This window comes from Gopherus flavomarginatus, chromosome 9 (genome assembly GCF_025201925.1).
Source record: "Gopherus flavomarginatus isolate rGopFla2 chromosome 9, rGopFla2.mat.asm, whole genome shotgun sequence".
Lineage (NCBI taxonomy): Eukaryota > Metazoa > Chordata > Testudines > Testudinidae > Gopherus > Gopherus flavomarginatus.
In genome coordinates this window covers 58,002,314-58,025,429 of record NC_066625.1, presented here as the reverse complement: position 1 = coordinate 58,025,429, position 23,116 = coordinate 58,002,314, and the positions used below count along the sequence as shown (strand labels likewise).

The 23,116-nt window shown below is 39.8% G+C and overlaps 1 protein-coding gene across 2 annotated transcripts; it reads left to right on the top strand.

The window, feature by feature from the left end:
* The first annotated feature begins 164 nt into the window (after window positions 1-164).
* On the top strand, window positions 165-22,490 carry IDH3A (isocitrate dehydrogenase (NAD(+)) 3 catalytic subunit alpha). Of its 2 annotated transcripts, none has more exons than XM_050967044.1 (11): window positions 165-285; window positions 4,002-4,040; window positions 6,211-6,294; window positions 9,587-9,701; window positions 11,639-11,826; window positions 12,092-12,225; window positions 13,836-13,938; window positions 14,017-14,081; window positions 17,068-17,152; window positions 17,827-17,979; window positions 20,796-22,490. In XM_050967044.1, the coding sequence occupies exons 1-11, from the start codon at window positions 259-261 to the stop codon at window positions 20,877-20,879; spliced, it is 1,077 nt and encodes a 358-aa protein (XP_050823001.1). In that variant the 5' UTR covers window positions 165-258; the 3' UTR covers window positions 20,880-22,490. The 2 variants fall into 2 exon arrangements, with proteins under 2 accessions (XP_050823001.1, XP_050823000.1); XM_050967043.1 differs by having other exon boundaries at window positions 4,002-4,064.
* The last annotated feature ends 626 nt before the right edge of the window (window positions 22,491-23,116 follow it).

Sequence of the window (23,116 nt, the reverse complement as noted above, 5' to 3'; positions counted from 1 at the left end):
CGCTCTGCGAGAGGCGTTGGTTGGTGGGGCCTCAGGCTGCGTCACTAGCCCTACCCGGGCATCATCCATTGTCTGACTGACAGCCTCGCTCTGGGGCGGGCGGCGTTGCGCTGGGCGGGTCAATTGGCGGTGGGTGGGCGTGTCCTCCGAGGCGGGGGCGGTGCTACTGCGCGTGCCGATTCCGGCCCCTGAGCAGCGGGAGCGAGCGGAGAGGGGTCGGGTCTGTCAGCGCAGCCGGAGAGCGGAGCAGGCGTCACCATGGCCGCCACCGCATGGATGCCCACGGTAAGCGGGTCCCCCGTGCTTGCCCTCGCCGCTAGGGGGGCCGTGATCCCGGCGAGGGGGGGGAGTGACCCCGGCCCTCCTGCGTCCCGAGGCTCCCCTGGCTGCTGCCGCGCGCGGGGGCCTTGTCCGGATGTCGGGGGCGCGGCCCAGTGCTCACGCTGCGCTGCTCCTCGGGCCGCTGTCCCCAAATCTCCGCCGTTGGGGGAACGGGGCCCCAGGCCTGCTAGTGCCCTTGAGTCCCCGGTGCAGGGAGCTGGGAAGCCGCAGGCCCGGCGGGTGGGAGCGGGAAACGGGCCTGGCTCGGCTTTCGCGGGGGGGGTGTGCACGGTTCTGAGATGTCAAACGCCGCGGTCCTTGGTTCAGTCCAAGCAGAGCCTGTTTAGTGCCCTTGAATCCCCTTGCCGCATCTCTGGGTGGAGGGAGCTAGGGCGGCGGTGACCTTTCCACCCTGCACTGTAACGCGACAGAGGGAGCCAGACAACCACCCCGCTACCTGCTTCCCCGCACCTGCAGATCTTTACAAGAAGACGTTGGATATTTTATTTCATAATTAGTTTAGTACTGGGAAGAACACTCTTACCTGCCTATTGAGCTGGACTTGCTTCCCTTTCGCCTCCTGATTGTATCTTACAGTACTTACTTTTGTAAAAGCCATTTGTTCTCAAGTTAGTAATGACATTGTATTTCCTATTCTTTATCCATTACAGGCCAAGGTCCTATTCCCTACTGTCTGTGGCCATTAGCCAATGGTTTTCTGAGAGGCTGCTACACTTGGACAGTGTGGGGCTTCTGAAGCATGGCGGTGTTGTCCATGAACACACACTTGGTTCTTGCCAAGGTTAAATGTTCTTAGGGCTGCTGTACCTAGGAAAATTGCACTGTTAGTATATGGGGAATCTTCAGCTGATATTTTAGCTATCTATCAAGTTTCAGAGGGGTAGCCGTGTTAGTCTGGATCTGTAAAAGCAGCAAAGAATCCTGTGGCACCTTATAGACTAACAGACTTTTTGGAGCATGAGCTTTCGTGGGTGAAAACCCACTTTGTTAGATGTGACATGCATCTGACAAAATGGGTATTCACCCATGAAAGCTCATGCTCCAAAAAGTCTGTTAGTCTATAAGGTGCCACGGGATTCTTTGCTGCTTTAGCTATCTGATTCTTGTAAATTTGCATACATTGGTGTTTGCAGGTAACAGAGCAGTAAAATCCTTATTCTTCAAACTAGCAGCAATGCAAATAGAGTTCATCTTACCTCTGATGTGCCTCATATTTTAGCAGTAAAACGGGAGATAATTTTCCTGAAGTTCAGTAATGTGCATTTTTAATGCATTTACTGCTACTTGTGTTTTTGAATAAGCTACTAACAGCTTGCTCCCATATACTCCTTTTATTTAATCTTTTAGCGTTAGACTAAAAATGGATTCTAGTGATAGGACCACTTTCACAATGCATTAATGTTATGTCTTTCATTCTGGAGTCTGGAAAAAAAACAAGCTTATTAATACTTTGTATTTATATTCTAACTTGCAGTCCTCTGCACTCATGTCCACCAACACTTTTTGGTTTTTGAAAACTGTCGTTATTCTAGAAGCTGTTCTGCAGAAACGGTTAATTGTATTGTATAAACAAGAATAAAGTTCCTCTGATCTTCTTGAAAGATGCCCAGCCTATACTTAATAGCATCCACTTACTGTCCACAACATAGTGAGCAATACTTTTCAGTATTTTCCAGCAAACAAACTTTTACTATCAGACCTGCATTCAACATAGCATAGGCCGGATCATTGAAAAATTCAACCTCATTGTGTCCTCTGTTAAATTTTTACTAATTTGGACAAAAACAGTTCTAATTCATTGAAACATAATTAAGGCCATAACAGAGCAATCTGATCGTCTAGTCAAAGGCCCTGTTTAACACAGGCTATAGAATTTCACTATGTGAATCCTCTGTCAGGCTCATAACTTCCAGTAAGCATAGGTCTGATTCCCAGTCCCCTGCTCCAACTGCTATACTACACTAGCTGTCTATAATAGAGTCCTGTCTATAATTTTCACTTGTCTCCAAAGTTATCCTTTGGTACCACAGGCAAGAACTATGCCATGAAGACACCCGAGTGTTTATGTAGCTGAGCCAGTTCACCTTTTCTGTTGTGCCTGCTTCTCTCTCAAGCGTGCAGCTTGTTATGATATGCAGCACTTGCTTGCTGTTATTACATTGTGGGTTTCATGTTCTGTTACAGCTCAGAATGAATTACCTTTTCTACAACATTCATTACAAATATCCTATATGAGAACTACATCATTTCTAATCATTTTGCTTACACTCCATAGTCCTTGTCATACAGTTATGTTCTTAATGCCAACTCAGCATAAGTGTCAAAGACCTATGGTGGGAGGTTACAGTAGTAAGTTTCAGGTGAAATGTGTCTGACTGTCTTTTATCCAGTCCTTCCAACTGATACTTATATCAGTATGACACGATGTATCTATATTTTAGTCTGCCAGTATACTACTTTTTACAATAAATTAGTTCTTTTTCAAACGAAAAACATCTCTTTAGTATACACCCTTCTTAAGAATTGTCTAAGTATCATTGCGTCAGCCACTTTACTAATAATATCACCACATTTAAAATGAACTTGTAGTTAAAATTTCACCATATTCATGAGTGCAATCCAGATATGAAAATGCCAAGAGGGCATTTTCATAAATGCTTACCATTGGCCTGACTTTGCTCCCATTGAAATCAGTGGTAAAACTTCCATGGGCTTCAATGGTAGTAAGGCCAATGCCGAGTGCTTTTGAAAATCCTATCCCAGGTATTTAAGTGCCATCAAGGCTGCTACTAATCAAATCTTGCAGCAAAATCCTTGGGCTACATTTTCAGTACTTGTAAAGACAGTGTTTTCATATTTCATGACTTGTTCTGTTTGTCACAAATTTCGCTGTAAGTTTCATTGCAGCTTTGTATCAGCTCTCCACTTGAAGGAATAGCTTCAGCTTATTGTTTTATGTCCTTGTGCTCTCCCATCTGTATCCATCTGTTGTCTCTTTGGGGCAAGGATCATCTTTTTATTCTGTCTGTGCAGTGCCTAGCACAACAGGGTCTTGGTACTTAACTAGAGCTATTAGGTGCTACAGCCATACACATAAAAAAAAATTAGTCAATCATTATCCATATAACTAAAATTATTGCATCTTTTGGTCCAATGTGTAATATGAGTATGTTCCCTTCATTTCCATGGCTTTCATGGACTGTGCCTCTACACATTTTTGTTCTTATAATAAATCACAGTTTATTGGCTACAAGGACAAACATTTAATGGAGGTTCTAAAGTTCTCTTATTTTAGATTTAGAAATCCACATAGTGTTTGTGGTGGAATTTACTCTTTTCCTAACATTCAGTCAATATATTACAAGCTCATTGTCAAAATTCATAAAGAATGGAAGAAATATTTGTTGGTAGCAGAGTGTACATTTAAAACTCTTGAAAATACAAGAGAAAATAATTAAAATGTTTGCAAACTGAAAGTTTTGGTCATCTGAAGAAAATATTTACATACTAAATGTATGACAACTAATGTTAGCAAAGACACTCCTAGTATAAAATATGAACTGAAATAAGTGTACTATAAAATGCAAACCTGCTGCAGTGTTATAAATTAATGTTGTCTTGCTTTCTGTTCACACACTAAAATATCTTTGTTTTTACAGGTGTCTCGGTTGCTAGGAGTTTTCAAAAACCAAAAACAGGTGACCAGATGTTTTAGTAGTGCTGTGAGTATAATAGTATTTTTTTTTCTTTTGAGAAGTTTCTCAATAAAAGTACTGGGCAACTTACTGAATAAGATAGGGTTGCTATATTACCTTTCCACACACTTTTAAAGATAAGCTGCAAGTACAGTGGCCATATGCTCTTAGGCCATGTTGGATTTCTGTTAACTAACTTGAACACCAATATCTTTTGACAATTTCACATTCAAAAGAATCATATATTCTTAGACTAATAATTTGAATGACCCCTTATGAAAAATGATAACAATTGCACAGAAAATTCACATCATTTGATCACATTAATAGGATAGCGACGGCTTAGAAATCAACCCTTCTGAAACTTTTACAGAAACTTCAGTGTCAATGTTGTTGAGAAGCTTCCAAGCATCTTTTTAATTTTGCAAACTTTTCTATAAGCAGTAGACTTATTGCTGTTTAGCAAATGTCTTGTAGCTTCATTCAAATCTATACCTATGAAGTCTTTAAAGAATTCTGTAAACACTTTTATACCAGTATTAATATTGACATTTAAAAACTGCTGCTTTTAGAATATCTAGACATCTGCCCTTTTGAAGTCCCTCTGTAATGCTACATTTTAGTTTACAATATGATTGTGTGATTTTTCTCTTGAGCTTGTTTTTGTAAGTGATTTGATTATATTTGGGTTTCTTACCCTCTGTGTGTACGTACAAAATACACATAAACATGCTCTTGAAGCCTCATTTAAAGAGGCTTTTGAAAACTGCTCTGGCTGATGTATGTATCAATGCAATGCCTACTCTTTTATGGGTGGTGTGAATTTCAGGAGAGACTCTGGCTTTTAATGCTATCATTATAGCTCTCCACTATGTGTTATAAAACATATGGGAAAAAGAGAAACCAAGAAGTTGCCCATGGCTTGTATATTAGTGAAAGAATTAAGAATGGGTGTTGCACCTCAGGCTCTATGTACACTAAAGTTGGCATTTCAGACTTAATGCAAGATCTTACATCCTTCTTTTGACTGTACTACAGCCACACATTGCTATGTAACCAGTTATATCAATGGGGGAGAAAGAAAACACAAGCATAACAGCCGAGCAGTCGGCTGGAGTGTCAGAGGGCATGGCAATTCTTGAAGGCATTCAAATAATTGTGTATCTAACATAACTGATGAGCCTTATAAATAGCAATCCTCACATCCCCATTAGTTTGTTTCCTTTTTCTGAATCTCCACTTTCTCTTTTCTTTATAGTTAACCTCAATGACTGTTTCTTCAAAAGATATTCACCATTTCAATATATATTTTGTATCTTGTGTGACCAACTGGGAAACACATTTTGTGTTTTCACAGTTGATCCTAATCAGGACTTTTTCAGATAACGTTGTATCTGGGGCTGCTTTTATTGATATTAAAAGACTCCTATGAAGGTTGGTCTGAAAACTAAATGCCTATTTCTAAGATTCAAAAGGAATGGTAAAAGTAAACCCAGAGTAGCAGTTCTTAGATCTTTAAACCAAGTTTGATCATTTGCTTCCCTAGATACATGATGAGTCCAAGCTGTGCAGTCAGTTTCCTCTGCTTCAGGGATTACATCAGAAACAAAGTGCTGGGGACACTCAGCAGAAATTATGGTGGAAAAATAACTTCATTTTGCTAAAAATAAGTTCTAGAAAGAAGATCACTTAAGAAAGCTAAATAAGTGAAGCTTTTTTAAAATCAATGTTGGACTTCACAAAATTAGGAAAATAACCTTCGAACAAAATCTTCTCTAGGAACAGCTTAGCATGACTGGAGCCTGTTGTAGTGCGGGACATAACTGGACAATGCTATCTCCTGTACAAAGTGCCAGGAAGAAATAAAATACCTGTATTGTACTGGGGAGAATTGTGAATAGGAAGGCTGCCTTTCCATTAGGTTAGCCACCTTTGTATGTCAGAAAGATTGAGGCACCAGGTGGATTATTTGGAACACTGTGCAAGATGTTTGGCTGGGAAACAGATTTCCTGCTTGCACTCCTCTTTAGTGCAGTGCCATCTTTTAAAGTGATTTTGGCAATTGAGTGATTGTTCTCTGTTCTAGCAACTAGCTTGATTTTCATCAAAAACACTTGTAAATGCTCTGATGAATGCAGTGTTCCTTAGGTGTACTATCTGACTTCTTGCATAGGTACAGACAGTAACCTTAATCCCAGGGGATGGCATAGGACCGGAGATTTCTGCTGCTGTTATGAAGATTTTTGATGCTGCTAAAGTAAGCAATTCATTTGCCTTGTTCATCATGTACATTACAACTTGAAGTGAGTTGAATACTACTACTTCAGCTTACCATATCCTGTTTAGAGATTTTACTTGTGACTTCTGTTTAAGTTTGTGGGGGTTCCACTTTGGAATTTTTCACCAAATTGTCAAGTGTCTGGGTTGTATCTCTAGCCAAAGAGAGAGAAATTACTGAAGCTTCATATATATAACATAACAGAGTGGTTAGGTTGCAGTATCAAGACGGGGCCTGTACCTCTTGGGAAAGGAATGGGAAGCTCACAGCAAATACTGTGTTTTTAGTTCTTAGAAATATAAGCTACAGTATTTCCTGTGAAATAATTATCTAATTGAGTAAATATGCAGCTACTGAGAGAAAGGTGTCCTTTTGTCCACTTTGATTTGTGGCTACAAATAAAAGAAAAGCGTACGTTAAAAAGATTGGCTTGTTTTTAGCAGTATATCTGAAATTAATCCACTATTGCTTTAAACAAGGGCTGTCGATTTAATTGCAGTTAATTCACCCAATTAACTCAAAAAAAATTAATTATGATTAATCACACTGTTAATAGAATACCAACTGAAGTATATTACATATTTTAGATATATTTGAAAATGTAGAAAAACATCCATTTCAATTACAACACAGAATACAAAGTGTACAGGAATCACTTTATATTTTTATTACAAATATTTGCACTGTAAAAATAGTTTTTTTTCAATTCACTTCATACAAGTACTGTAGTGCAATCTCTTTATCATGAAACTGCAACTTTCAAATATAGGGTTTTTTTGTTTTGTTTTTGAGTGCAGTTATTTAACAGTGTAAAACTTCAGAGCCTACAGGTCCACTCAGTCCTTCTTCTTGTTCAGTCAATTGCTAAGAGAAATCAGTTTGTTTATATTTATGAGAGATAATGTTCCCACTTCTTAATTACAATGTCACCTGAAAGTGAGAACGGGCATTCGCATGGCACTGTTGTAGCTGGCGTTGCAAGATATTTATGTGCCAGATGCGCTAAAGAATCATATGCCTCTTCATGCTGCGGCCATCGTTTCAGAGGACATGCTTCCATGTTGATGATGCTTGTTTAAAAAAAAGTGTTAATTAAATTTGTGACTGAAGTCCTTGAGGGAGTATTGTATGTCTCCTGCTTTGATTTACCCACATTCTGCCATATATTTCATGTTATAGCAGTCTCGTATGACGACCCAGCACATGTTTGTTTTAAGAACACTTTCACTGCAAATTTGACAAAATGCAAAGAAGATACCAATGTGAAATTTCTAACGATAGCTACAGCACTTGACCCAAGATTTAAGAATCTGAAGTGCCTTCCAAAATCTGAGAGGGATGAGGTATGGCACATGCTTTCAGAAGTCTTAAAAGAGCAACACTCTGATGCAGAAACTACAGAACCCAAACCCCAAAAAACAAAATAAACCTTCTGCTGGTGGCATCCGACTGATGATGATGAAAATGAACATGAGTTGGTCTACACTGCTGTGGATGGTTATCAAGCAGAACACGTCAACATGGGTGCATGTCCCCTGAAGTGATGGTTGAAGCATGAAGGCACATATGAATCTTTAGTGCACATGGCATGGAAATATCTTGCGACACTAGCTACAACGGTACCATGCAAATGCCTGTTCTCACTTTCAGGTGACATTGTAAACAAGAAGCAGGCAGCATTTTCTTCTGCAAATGTAAATAAACTTGTCTGAGCAAACTGGCTGAACAAGTAGTAGTACTGATTGGACTTGTAGGCGCTAAAGTTTGACTTTTTTTTTTTTTTGAATACAGGATTTTTTTTGTATGTAATTTTACATTTAAGTTCAACTTGCATGATAAAGAGATTGCACTACAATACTTGTATTAGGTGAATTGAGAAATGATTTTTTTTTACAGTGCAAATATTTGTAATAAAAAATAGTGAGCCCTATACACTTTGTATTCTGGGTTGTGATTGAAATCAATATATTTGAAAATGTAGAAAACATCCAAAAATATTTAAATGGTATTCTATTATTGTTTAACAGTGCAATATATTGAGATTAATTGCTTGACAGCCCTACTTTAAACCTATTTATCTTCTCAATATGGAAACCTAACATATCCAAAGATTTCTCTGCATATGTACTATAACACTTACTCAGAATTTGAGAGAAGATGCATACAAAATCAAAATGTACCTCTTCTGAAATAATCTTGGTAAGTTAAAATGGTTCCTCACCATTCAGGGCTTTGGAGCTATGCTCTGGTTCTGCTCCAGCTCCAGGCAAAAACCTGCAGCTCCACATTCCAGCTCTGGTCTCCGCTCCAAAGCTCTGCCACCATTGGTACCAAAAAGGAGTTTATCCTTAAAATTCTACTTCCCACTACAAGATATCTAACATTGAAAAAGGCTTAGATTAACTATTCTTGATTATATGGGGTACAACTTCATATTAAAGAGCTCATATGTAGTTCAGTTTTGAGAGACAGGGAATAGACTTAAATACAACAGTGATAAGATTTTATATAACACCTGAGAGAGATTGAAAGGGAATGTCTAGTTTGGATTACTCCTGATAGGAAATCAGCTGATTCAAGATTAAAAAAGCATGTTAACATAAACTGGAAATTCTCTAATTTGTTCTGTTTCAAAGGTGCTGGTGGTCTAATGAGCATAGCATACAGTTATATTGTTCATCTATGACAGCATAATTGTATCTTTCCTTTACACTCCTTCCTTAAAAAAAAAAAAAAAACCTGTGGTAACCTTTCATAAGAGGGAGATTCCCTAGATAAATGAAAATTAAGACAGTACTGATGAGTGGGACTGACTGAAACATTCACAGCATTCTATTTAGACATGCAGCACAGTCAGGTCTGTTCCTCTCTGTTAGGAACTTTTGATGATCTTGTTTAATTACTAAGTTTAATTTTAAAAGTCTTATTTTCAAGAAATACAAAATGAATTTAAAAAATCTAACATGAGAGAGATCTCCATACTAAAAACACAAGCTGAAAGTGTAGATAGTGTGGTGGAAGTAGTTCTAATGATACAAGTCTGGAAAAATATTATAGTAGGCATCTCATAGTGCCTTCAGTAGTTAGTTACATTGGGACTCTCCTTTAAAGAGTTAGCCCATGCTTGCCAGCTCAGAGATAAATTACTGTGGGAGGTCTGAGTAAAATCCCTTCAGCATTTCTTCTTGTAAGAAATTAGATATAATATGCACGCACACACACACTTACAAAATTCCTAATGCAGAAGATAATGTGGAACAAATGTGTTTAGGTTCCTATTCAGTGGGAAGAGAGAAATGTTACAGCTATCCAGGGACCAGGAGGAAAGTGGATGATTCCTCTAGATGCTAAAGAATCCATGGATAAAAACAAGATGGGACTGAAAGGTACTGCAGGGTTCAATGTTGAGCTATTAAAAGCAACCGTTGCTTGTACTGTGGGGAGGGTGTTCTTGGAAGTGTGTGTGGCAATGTAAAAGACAAAGTACTGTACACCATAATAGAATGGTTAATTCTAGGGTACACATTGCATGATAGCAGTCGTTTGAAATGTCAAAGCATGACTTTATTTCAACTTTTAGTGCAGCTTTCTCATTTAACGAGTGAACATACCTACACATTAGCCAATTCTGGCTAGGAAAATATCCTCTAAGCTTCCCTGTGTGAAACCCACCCACACCATTTCATAAATGGCATTGCATTTCAGTAAATTAACATAGCAATTGGGGTGTGTTGAAGAGCTGACTCACCGGTGGCATTACCCTTCACGACTGGGCATTGCATACCAGGCTTTCTTCCTCTAGTGCTCCCTGTCAACAGCTGCTCCAAATCTAGTGGTCTGCCACTTCTCATGACTTAGTCCTCTGACCAGGTCACTTATAGTCCCCCTTCCAGAGTAACAGTCCAACAAACGAAAGTCCAGTGTCCTTACATCAGGTCTTTCTCCCACCAACTCTGGGCCCTGAGGTCCTTACACTCATCTCAAAGTTTCAGAAGTCCATATTCCCTTGTAAGGGGGCTTCATGCCACCTTCCTTGGCAGGGGAACCCAGGCCCTCGTGCACCTTTAGGTTCCAGCTCAGGGACTGTTTAGTGAGCAGGCAAGGTCTGTCAATTCTGACCTACCCCCTGCCACCACTCTGGGTTTCCTTCTGCCTCATCAGAAGGAAACCCAGCTCCTTCAACAGCTCCTTCCTAGGCCCTTTGGGTACCTGTATTTGGCTCAGATGCCACAACTTTTCCATCTCCCTAAGCTACATGACCTCGCAAGGTGCACTTTTTTTTTCTTTTAAGGGCCATGGCTTGGAGTCCCCCAACAAATCTCAACTGAAAAAAATAAATGTAAGCCAACTTTTGCCCTCCTCAAGCTTGACCTTTTTATTCAGTTTTCCCTGTGCTCCATTCCCCAGTTAAATGCCTCCCAGGGCTCTGTTCCAGGAAATCTAGACCCTGCCCTTTTATCAGAGTTGCTCCACCATGTCTTTGTGTCCTTTGCCGGATCTTCTTAGGAGAGGATCCCAAGACCTTCTCTCCCCCAGGTCTCCTCTTCCCTCTACTGCCCTGAAGTTCTTCCCTGGACCAGCAGACCTCTCTAAGTTCTTCCCTTTTCTTCCTATAGCCCTCTTCTGTTCTGAGCTTCCTCTTTTTAGTAACCATCCAGCTCTTTCCCATCTGGGACTCATCTTTAATTGAACCTGACCCACCCTGCAGGTGCATTAATTAAGCTCTCTTTAGTTAATGCTTTTGCTCTCAGTGGGGGTATCCCCCCTCACAGGGTGACATTTTGTGAAAGCCCAAATGAAGGTGCATGCCACATGTGAGTCAGAGCTCTGTGGAGGCTCAAAAGCTTGTCTCTCTCACCAACAGAAATCTTCAATCTTTACTGTCAGACTTTTCATGGGTTCACTAGGAGGACTATTAGAGATGGGAATATTAGTATTAATAGAACCCTGAACTGGAGCCCATGTCTAAAACAGCACAAACCAGTTCCCCTGCTGCTGGAATACTTCCTAGCCAGAATGTGATTCCTGTTGTTCTCATTGAGTAATACCTTACTCCCCAAGTAGTCCTATTGAATTCAGTGAGAATGCTGGTGGTGTAATTGCTACTCAAATGAATAGAGGGGTCACAAATTGGCTCTTAAACAGCAGAATCACTTCACTCTTTAATGGTCTTCAGCCTTTCAGCTCCAGCCAACACAAGACCCTAACAAGGGAAGCCAGGTCTCCCATGAGACTGTGCCTAGATCTCTCTCTGATGGTTGTAGGGAATTTAAATTCTAGATTGGTACTTTTCTATCTCACTCATTCCTGTTGTATATTATAGGACCTTTAAAAACACCAATAGCTGCTGGGCACCCTTCGATGAATCTGCTGCTGCGTAAAACCTTTGATCTTTATGCAAATGTTCGTCCCTGTGTTTCAATTGAAGGATACAAAACCCCTTACACAGATGTAAATATTGTCACAATTCGAGAGAACACAGAAGGAGAATACAGTGGAATTGAGCATGTGGTATGTTATTGGGAAACAGTTCATTTTCTGGCAGGGTTTTCTTTCCTCTGCGAATTGCAATCTTGTATGGCAAAATTAGGGAGTATTATTTTTTAAATTAACTCTTCTGATTCAGAATTTATTTTTAATGTGAAATACCTTGTGTACAGTACTCTGCAGATACTTGCCCATCAGAATTATGATGCTGTTCCAAATCTTCACACTATCAACTCCTGCTTTATAAATCAGCTTAAGTTTTTACTTGTGGTAACTGTCTGTTTTTCAGATTGTTGATGGTGTTGTACAGAGTATCAAACTCATCACAGAAGAAGCAAGCAAACGTATTGCTGAATTTGCTTTCGAGTATTCCAGAAACAATCATAGAAGCCATGTTACTGCAGTGCATAAAGCAAACATTATGTATGTTGACATCCTAAAGTAACAAACTCTTATGAATGGATTTTAAAAACTATGGATTTTGAGCTTTTAAAGATGCAAAGTAACGTGTGAAATCTCCCTCAGATGTGTAACACCCATTAATGCTAGTGGGGGAAAAACATAAGCAACATGGGGAAAATTGACCCAGTGTTGATGGGACTGCATTAGTTACATATTTGAATCACTGACAAGTTAGTATGCTCCTTCTCTCTGTGCTGTTACCTAATTTAATAGTAAATGTAAGAATAAAAACACTAAAAGTGAAACTTGCATATATAGGCCTGGTCTACACTTAAAAATTAATTCAACCTAGCTATGTTGCTCATGGCTGTGAAAAATTTTGCACCCTGTGCAATGTAGTTAGGCCAGCCTAACCTCCAGTAGAGGCATGGCTAAGTTCACAGAAGAATTTTTCCATTGTCTTAGCTATGGCCTCTTGGAAAGATAGTTTACCTGCAGCAATGGAAAAACCCTTTCCGTAGGAAGCATCTGGGCAACAGTGGCGCTGCTACAGTGCTGTAGCTGTGCTACTGTAGACGGTGACTTTCACCCAAGGATTTCAAAGCACTTCACAATAAGCCTCAGAACTGAGTCACAATACGTACGGAATTATATAACACTTCTTTGTCTATTTGTATGCACAGGCTTTAATTACAAAAGTGTCACTTTTGTTTGCTTTAGTAGTGCATACCAGAGGTGGATATTAAAGTGTTTTGACCAAAAAACACGTACTTAGTGAAAAATGTGCTTGTTGGGAGGATGTACTTTTCCACATCTAATTTCTAATTACTGTCAGTCTCACTTCTGTCTTCGATGCAACTGACAAGTGCAGTTCAACTCACTGAGGTGTCAGTTCAGATAAGTTTTGACAACCTAGCTCTCATTCTGTATAGTAAACATTTTTGAGAAGTTTGATGTGTATATTAAAACAAAACAAACCTTTGCTTCCAAACTGTCAAAAATAAGGACAAAGACTTTGCTCTGAACATATAGCAAATTGTAAGAATGTTTCTAATGCAATGAAATCAGAAAAGTTAACGTGAAGTAATTTTTTGATCTGTTGCTAAATTAGACTGTTAGGGCCAGATCTTGGCTTGGGGTGACATCCCCTGGTTTGAGTCATGACATAAAACAGCCTTATAGCTGCTTCAACCAGGCAGCTGGGAATCCCCCCACTTGTGAGAGGAATTCCCAAGTGGTGTAAGGCTGGTGGAGCCAACTCTGTGCCATCCTTTTCATACATGCACTTGCCCTCCCAAATAGGGGTAGTGTTGGGTGCAGGAGTGGGCCATGGTCAAACATGCTTCTCTCTGGCTATTTCCAGCCCCCTAGGGGGCCATTACAAGCCAGCCCAAATTAGAAACTACCCTCATTTGCTCAACAGTTGAACCAGCTCTTGGCTGACCCTACAAACAAGGAAGTGAAAAGCCATCTTTGGGTTCCCCAGTAGTTCCTTAGTGAGAATCTGGCCTATATTTTTCTATTTATTCCTTGTTTCCAGAGTACAACCATACTTACCTTGATGCAGTTGCTTTTTAAAACTTGTTTACTCAGCCATGCTCTATAACATTCTTCTCTTTGTCTAATTGCAGGCGAATGTCTGATGGGCTTTTTCTGAGAAAATGCAGGGAAGCTGCAGAAAACTATAAAGATATTAAATTTAATGAAATGTACCTTGATACTGTGTGTCTGAACGTGAGTACTTAATCCATTATATCCAGCTTTTTATAGTTACAATACATGACCTTAAAATTAAAACAATTTTCTTCCTAGATGGTACAGGATCCATCACAATTTGATGTGCTTGTTATGCCAAACCTGTATGGTGACATTCTGAGGTAAGCCGAAGTGAGCTGGTTATAATGTAACTCTTAAAATACCATCATTTTCAAGATTACCATTCAGATTAAAAGTTAGGCAATTGGGTGTCTGTTTTCAGCATCCAGAAGGTTAAAACATAACCCTTTCAGATTCTCAGTATCCTAGAAAGAAAAGCTGCAGTTGAGAACCAACACAGAATAACTTAAGTATCGAGGGAGCTGTATGATGAGGCTGTGCTTTACGGCATAGGAAGGGATGGTGTTTGTCTATATACCATGTAAATGTGATTCAGATATAAAATGGAAGGATGTGTGTGAAATGAACGTCTGTATAAATACTCACTAAGGTTCCTTCAGTTACTGTTTTCTCAGACCGTCATTTTTGAGGAAAGTTGATACTTAACACTCTGCCATCAAAACAATTAATTTGACTTGTGAAATCAACTGCCAGACCTATTTGCCATAAAACACTTACTTAATTGAATTTGAGGCTGTTCTTATCACCTAGCAAAAACTAGTGTCTTTAATCTGAATTCTTAAATGTGTGTGCATATAACTATATAAGAATTTGGTCCTTGCTTCTCTTGTATCATCCAGGAAATCTTATAATGTTGTTTATCTTACTTTTCAAGAGTTTGACCTGAATCAAAATATCTCTCTGCAGTTCTGGGTGTTAGAATGTGTTTTTAATATATGTGATCCTAATACAAACAAATAACTGCAGTCACCCCAGAACCAGAATGGTGGTGGAGAGGGAGGGAACCCACTCCAGTCACAGCCCTCAGTGCACTCTCCCGCCCCAAAAGCCTTGGAAAAGAGAGAGGTTTACTACAGAATAGCTTACTTCCAGATGGAGTTGGAATATGTACTCACATGTGCATACACTTAGAACTACAGATTTTCTAGACTACAACTACTACAGTAAAGTGAAAAACACTGAATGGAGGATTTAAGCTCCTTACCAATCATAAATAAATGAAAATTATTTTAAAAACATATTTGGGTGTGTGTGTAAAATACTTTAAATAAACTCCTAGGATTGCAATGATTTCTCAGCCTGTTGCTATTTGAGTTGCATGTGGCTTCATAGCCTTGTATTGGTTCTCTTCTAAGGATTAAGAAAGGAATCTCCTGGGTCCAGATTCACACAGGTGTTTACGCTCCTAACTGCCATTGAAATCAATGGAAGTCAGAAGCCTATATATCGTTGTGGTTCTGGGCCATGATGTCTTGATTGTGGGATGGCAGTTGCCTCAGGGAGAACAGAAATACCCACACAGGTGTCAGTAGCCAGATTTCTCATAATTGGTATGAGGTGTTAACTAAGGTTCCCTCAATGGATCCTAGTACTGCTCTGGCTGTAATTTTGTTTTAGCTGTGTAGATGTAATTAAGGAATTAATTCAATGTGTTTGTTACAGGCATTTTTGCATTTTAAATAGGTTAAATTCTTTTTGTGGCTCTTGGCATCCCCCTGCAATGACGAAGTGGCTTGGCTGTGGCAGTTGAGTAAAGCTGGTGTAAATACCATTGTGAACTAATTCATTGTAGAGTCCATCTTTCACGTTCTGTACAGATAGTAAGGAAAAGACCACTTAGCTCAACAAGCAGCTCTCCTTTAGGTACCTAGAAGCACACCATTTTTCCTTTCCTACTATATTCCCTAATCACCTTCTGGTTGAACAAAATATAGAGCTCAAACTAATACTACGTGCTTCAGCAGCTGGTAGTATTTTGTCTGTAGTCGCTGTTGAAAGTTTCTGCCTGATAGCTCTGCTTACTTTCCTGAGGTTTAGCTGGCATCCTAGTTTGATTCTCCTCAACATTGTTGCTTATGTTCTTTTTACTTAGTATAGATTTCACGATCAATTTGAGGTCTAATGAAAGTTCCTTAAAACGTTTTACATTTGTGCTCAGTTTTGATCAAGCAGGGTTTCTTCATAAAGGTAGGTGGCTCCACCACGCTCACTTCCCCGTAAACTGGTTCGCTGCTCCTATGGCTTTTTGAAAGTGCCATATGACATAGTGCCCAAAATGTTCTACCCTCTGAGTAGATATTGGATGACGTTCCCTACCTTGAAGTTTGTAATACCTAAAGTGACGAATGAAGGATAGAGGACGAGGATAAAACATACAGGCAAAGCTAGTACCTCTATTTTAAATTTAAAAAATTGTTATATAGACTATTTCCCACTTCCTGTTTGTTTAGCACTTATTGAGTGACTGATTTCTTGTAGTCATTGGTACAGAAGTGGGTTTTGAATAGTTTTCTAAATATCAACATTTGACAATGCTGCTTTAATGTCTTTCCCTTTCAGGATTGTGTTTTATAGGCACTTGTTGGCTTAGCCCTTGCTCATATTGCTCTTGGAGGAAACCCCTCTAAAACCAGACTTTTGTGTTGCTTTCTTTAATTCTTTCACAGATCATATAGGCTGTTTGGTAATGAAGGAACAAAGCAATCTTGCGTCATTTAACATCTGTTTCCTTCAGTTTTGCATAATAGTTGTTAGTAATTCAGATTTCTTGTGAGCAAAGTTCTGGCATCTTTATAGGCAGCTCTCATATGGAATTTCTCTAATTTATTGGGGAAAATGTTGGATTATACATTGAAAGACTTTCAAATAATTACATAAAACCCATAAACTGTTATTTCTTTGAATTTTTGAGATTTCTAATGGTATCATGGAGGGGGGTTAAGTTTGTAGTATTTTCCACCTTGCCGTATCATTTTGGTAAGCTCTGTCTTAGAATTGGAAGTTCCCCTGTCATTTTCCTCATTAAACTGTTTTTGTTGGTCCTGCTTGTCTTCAAACATGCCGCTGTAGTATAGCTAACTTATTACGTGTCCTTTTTGCCACAGGGTTAAACACATTAACCACTGGCTGTGTTGGCAGCCAAACTTTGTTTTATTAATATGGAATAAACTATTAAAATAATCTCTGTATACCTTGTTGGTAGGAGGTTGTACCTTTGTAATTTACGTGAAGAATTTTTTCTTCCAGTGACTTGTGTGCTGGATTGATTGGGGGCCTTGGAGTAACACCAAGCGGGAACATTGGAGCTAATGGAATCGCAATCTTTGAATCTGTAAGATCTCTTTTGCGGGAGGGAATTTTATTAACTAACTTTGCCTAGAAACCTAAAACTACAGGATAATCCTGTAGCCATTACAGAAATACATTCTCTGCAAAATGTCCGACTGCTTTAATTGTGGAGCTTACTTACATTCTGCATGAAAAGAAATGTTACTTTTAAAATGATTAGTTATTTCGATTGGCTTTTAACAATCAAGGAAATAATGCAGTCAGTGCAGTGTTTTAAACCAAGATTTCAAATACAATAGTTTTATAGGAATTGTAATATATTTATTCACCTACTTTAGAAAGACTCTTGAATAATTTTTAGTTTTCAGGGACATCACCTTTTAGGATATCCATGTCCTCTGGATTTTTAGGGGAAAGACTTTTGAAGAGTACGAAGGAGTTAGGTGTCCAGTTCCCAGTGCAAGCAAATGGGAACTGGACACCTAATTCCCCTTTCTTTGTCTTTGAAACTCTCCCCCCCCCCCCATCTTAATCTATTATGGTTTTGTATTCTGATTGGATGAATACGCTTTGTTCAGAAGAATTACATTTGAAGTAGCTTACAATATTAACTCAGATTAATTTTTCAATTGTCTAAATTACTTTAGACAACAAAACAGACACTAAACACTTGATGTATCGGCTTCATAATACAGCTAATTTCATTTTTATCTGTAGGTTCATGGAACAGCACCAGACATTGCAGGAAAAGATTTAGCAAATCCAACTGCCCTTCTTCTGAGTGCTGTGATGATGCTGCGTCATATGGGACTGCATGAATATGCCTCAAAAATTGAGACTGCATGTTTTGAAACAATTAAAGCTAGAAAGGTATTCTCAGGGTTTACAGACAAAGTATTGACCTTATCACTTTTCCTATCTCTACAATAATTAATATAGAACAGCAAAGCCTAAACTACAGATTATGAGGAGGATGCAGAGGCTCACTGTCTCAGCAAGAGTGGGCACACTGCCTTGGGAAACGCTGGGGGACATGTAGATTCAGCTGACTGAAAAGAGCACTTGCACTCCCCGAAAAGGTGCAGTGTCTCTCCACCCTCATGTTGGGACAGACTCAGCTTATGAAGTCCTAGAATGGAGATTGGGCCTGGCCCCTGTAAGCACAATGGAGGAGTCAGCTTTAGTTGGCCCCTATGGAATCTAAATTATAAAATACAGATTCTTTCTGTGTGTATATTTGGTGCTCAAGAAGGTAAAGGAATCGATTTTTCTGTCTCTGGTTGTCTCTAGTGTTGTCTGTATGTCTTGTATAGGTGTCACCATGTAACTTTCCCAAAGCATTTCATTCATGACCTATACCACCTTTGTTCCCATTCTGGACTCGGGTCTTTTCTGAACTTCTTCCCTGCAACCTCATTGACTTGGTAGGGTTACCTAGGTGTAAACGAGGCCAGAATTTGACACACAAGCTAGATTTTGCTCAATTGTGTTCATGGCTTGTCTTATGCAGTCAGTGCAGGGGTGGGCAAACTTTTTGGCCAGAAGGCTGCATCACATTTCATAAATTGTACGGAGGACTGGTTAGAGGAGGGGGTTATGGCCTGGCCCCCAACTCCTATCTGCCCCCCCACCCGAGGACTCCTGCCCCATCTAACCCCTCCTGTTCCCTGACGGCCCCTCTGGGACCCCTGCTGCATCCACACGTCCCTGTCCCCTGACTGCCCCCTGCCACCCCATCCAACCCCTCCTTCTTCCTGACTTCCCCCCCCCCCCCCGGACCTCTGCCCTCATTCAACCCCCTGTTCCCCCCGACCGCCTCGTCCCATCCACACCCCTGACCACCACCTCACACTCCCCTGCCCTCTATCCAACCCTTCTCCCACCCGCTCCGTGCCCCCTTAGCACGCTGCCTGGAGCACTGGTGGCTGGTGGCACTACGGCAGCGCTACAGCCACGCCACCTGGCTGGAGTCGGGCCATGCCACCGCTTCTGCCACCACGCAGCACAGAGCACCAGGTCAGGTCTGGCTCTGCATCTGCGCTGCCCCAGGAGCTTACAGCCGCGCCCCCACAGAGCACAATGGCAGGGCGAGCTGAGGCTGGGGGGGAGGGGGAACAGCAGTGGGGGGACTGGGGGTGAGCCTGCCATGCCAGGAGCTCAGGGGCCAGGCAGGACGAGCTGGGCCACGAGCCTTAGTTTGCCCACCTCTCAGTTAGTGTCTAAGATTTGGAGACCATCAAATTGATTTTCACTTGTAACTTGAGTAAAATTTGAATTCGTGTTTCCAGAAGTTGAGCCTTACCTACTCTTTTCACTGCCATCTTGGCTTTCATCTTTTTAAAATGCATGTAGGTGGAATCTAAAGATTGTGCTTGAAAAAAGGAACATTACTTAGCCACGCTGGTGAAATTTCGTTGGTCCAGGAGCATAGGAGGATGTTTTGTAATTCCTCACAAGTGGATTTTTATGCAAATATTGAACAGGATAAAATGAAAAGATGTTTATTTTATAAGCCTGTTTGTGGTGGCTGCCATACTGTACATAGGAGACACTTACAAATCCTATTTAAATTACAAGTAAATGTGAAATGCTTCTGAAAAGCACGAGATCTGCTGTCTGGAGTGGAAGTCCTTTATCTGTAAATCAGCGACACAGTGGTTGATAGAACAGGCATTTGTTTGCTAATGGCTCACTATGTGATGGCTCTATATGCTCACAATGGAGAGAACTCAGCTTTCACTTAGAAATTGTGCAGTGCAATGAAAATGACAAAACCCTAAAATTATAAATTGTCCTCTCTTGTGCCTGCAGGTCCCTCCATACACACTTCTTTAGGATCTTGCTGTATATGTCCAAGACCATTAGTCTCTATCGTGCAAATTGCCCCATTATTGTGCCTTACCAAAGAGGCCAGGCAATGCCATTATCCCACATTTGCCCACCATTGTATCTAGTCAGCACCTTTTCCCATCATTTAACTTTTTGCATTCTTCCCCTTCCCAATTAAAGATCTTACTCCTTGTAAGCTGGCGTGGCCTTCCCTCCAAATTCGCCTCTGAGGGAGGCCACATCTCCATGCAGTCTGGTCTGCTAGAGTACTCTCAAAAACAAGGAACGGGGGAATTAATGGTACTCAGTGGGCCCCAGCCTTCAAGCAGGGCAGGGCCACAAGCAGTCTGGGCTCTGGCTTGTAGTCAGGCAGAGCTGTAGTACCAAGCACAGTCTATGGGGCTCAGACCGAGGTAAGCACTAGACACAGTCTGTGGGGCTCAGGTGAGAACCAAGCACAGTCTATGAGAACCAAGCACACTAATCATAGAACCATAGAGTTAGAAGGAATGGCAAGGGTCATCTAGTCTAACCCCCTGCCAAGATGCAGGATTTGTTGTGTTTAAACCATCCATGACTGATGGCTATCCAGCATAATGCTGCTGCTAAAGTCTTAACGTGCTAACCTACTACTATGATGAAAACCTGCTGTTTGAATTTGCCTTCTGTCCATGCTGCAGTTTGCAAGCTCATTTCTGTTAAAATTGTTGTATTACAGAGAACCTCAGACAATTAACATTGTTCCCTTGCATGCATAGTATCTCATACTCTGTTCATAATGTAAAATTAATTTAGAAGTTGCAATAGTCAGATTACATTTTTTTTTAATTAAAATGTCTTTTTTTTTTCTCTCTCAGGTCCTAACGAAAGATTTGGGAGGTAACGCTAAGTGTTCAGACTATACAGCAGAGATCTGTCGCAGAGTACAGGATATTGACTAAAGTTTCCTCATATCACTAATGTTGCAGTCACTCCAAATGGACACATTACAAATACATTATATAGTCATCTGCAATTCATATACATTTGGTTTGCCTATCTCAAGAGAGCAAACTTTTTAGATGGGGCCGTTTTGTTAATAAATTTAGCCCAAATGGATACAAATAACTCTTGTGCCTGCTTTCAGTGGACTTTTTACAAGTGGTTTGTTTTATTTATTACTTGTCTCTGGTGAAATTTTTTTGTATAAGTGGATTCCTTTATTGTATCACTTGCAATTGTTTACCATTTTACATTTCAATTAAGTGGTTTTTACTTCTCAAAAGACGTGCTGTAAATATCAAGATGACTGAATTAGCATGATTATAAAAGCACCTTTAAAGAAAACTTAAAATCTATTTTATTGGTCTTAGAATGGAACAAAATAGGCTTTTCGGCCTTAAATAGCACAAGATGACACTTTTGTAAACAAACAGGTATGAAACTTAGGAATGTTGTATCAAAAGCAATGAAAAGACACTTTCAGGTGCCCTGAGGTTCCAAGAAAAACAAAGTTCTCTCAATGCATGAATAAAGACCTAAAACTCTACAGATATTTAATGTTAGAATATTTTTCTATCTAAAAATCAAGGCATCAAAACAGGTGTGAGAAATAATACTAGTAAAGTAAAATCATATGAAGCTATGTATCCAAATATTCTTGTAAGGTGGCTCTGAGAGGAAGTCTCTTATTTATTTTATGATAGAGCTGTTCTAATGAGTAGATAAAATTCCTTGACTTCCACTCTATAGTGTGAGGGAGAAATATAAATTTTCTGTAGCTTTGTACTACAATTTTTCTGTTGTACTTTGTTTTGAGATGTGTAAATGTACTGATCAGTAACTTTCTCAGATTCTGAATGTAACTAGATAACAAGGGATTGCTATAGAGCTTGAAACTGGGTATTATCTAGTACAGTGATCTATAATTTTGGCTGATTAATATTTCTGGAACCTATAATCTGTCTTCACTATATGGATGGATGTGAGGTTTCCAGGCGTTTGCTCACTAAGCCTAGCAAAGACCATGAAGTTAAGTCCCCTTCTTATCTCCATATGGTGATATCATGGCCACACATAACAGATACTGACCTAAATAGTTCCATCCCTACAACCTTTAACATACATATAAATCAAATTTCCTGGCTATGGTTCTGATCTGTGCTCCAACTGTAGTCATCTTAATTCTGTCTATAGGTCCCATGCCACTAATTTAATTTATTTCCTCATTCAGTCTGGTGGTTTCCAAAGCAAAACCGAGTGATGCAAAGTCACTTAATTTTGCCCCGCAAAATAAGCATCCCAGCTTTTGTTATACCTCTGCTACCCTACGGCAGGAATAGGGACAAAGATTTTTTTTCCTTGTGCATTAATAACTGCTTCTAGTGATAAAGGTAATTTTTCTTCTCTTGGCTGTATCACAGGACAAACTCAAACTCTTGGGAGCAGAGGTTGAGTGTGATTTGAATGTGCATAGTGTGGTTGCTGCTCCCTTGATTCATTTGTATTATGCTAATTGAGCAACTGAGTTACTATTACGCACAAAGTGAGAAAATAAAGACTTCCCAAAGTCATACCATTTGTTGTTTTTTTATAAGTCTAGGCTGCCGACTTGTTTAATGCTTTGAATACATTACTGAAAATCACGTTACAGCAAGTAGGTTGTAAGAAAACATGCTCAACTGTACCTCCTCTGTACATACAACTTATTGCAAATATCAGTTAAGGACAAACTTTTTGTAGAACTTTGAGTTGCTTCAGCTGGTGCTATCTTCTTCCATTTGATAAGGACTAGATATCAAAATCAGGCTCTTTAAGCAATTTGGTTTAGTGGGGAGGAGGAGTTGTACCACAGAGGTTTGTAAAGATACAATATGTAAATAAGGTTTCAAACTCTTAATAAGCACGTTTAAAACAAACGATGTTGTTGTTGGGACATAGTAGCCAAACACACACACCTCAAAATCCTATTTGTAGGCATTTGTGAAGTGCTGCAAATAGATGAAAACTTCAAGATGCCTGGTATTCCAGTTAGTTTTCTGGCCTATCAGCGCAGAATTGATTGAGTTAAATCACTGATTTTAATTGTTTCGCCTTAGTATTTCAGTTATTTTCCTAAAGAAAGGGTGATTCTTGTTGGTAACCATTAAAACATTGATTCTCAAATAGAACCTTTTACTCTAAACTTCCTGCTTCTTTT

Coding starts and splice junctions, on each gene's coding strand:
- IDH3A (XM_050967043.1), top strand. CDS start 259: ATGGCCGCCACCGCATGGATGCCCACG. Junction 4,065..6,210: donor CCAGATGTTTTAGTAGTGCT/GTGAGTATAATA, acceptor CTTCTTGCATAG/GTACAGACAGTAACCTTAAT. Junction 12,226..13,835: donor GTGCATAAAGCAAACATTAT/GTATGTTGACAT, acceptor GTCTAATTGCAG/GCGAATGTCTGATGGGCTTT.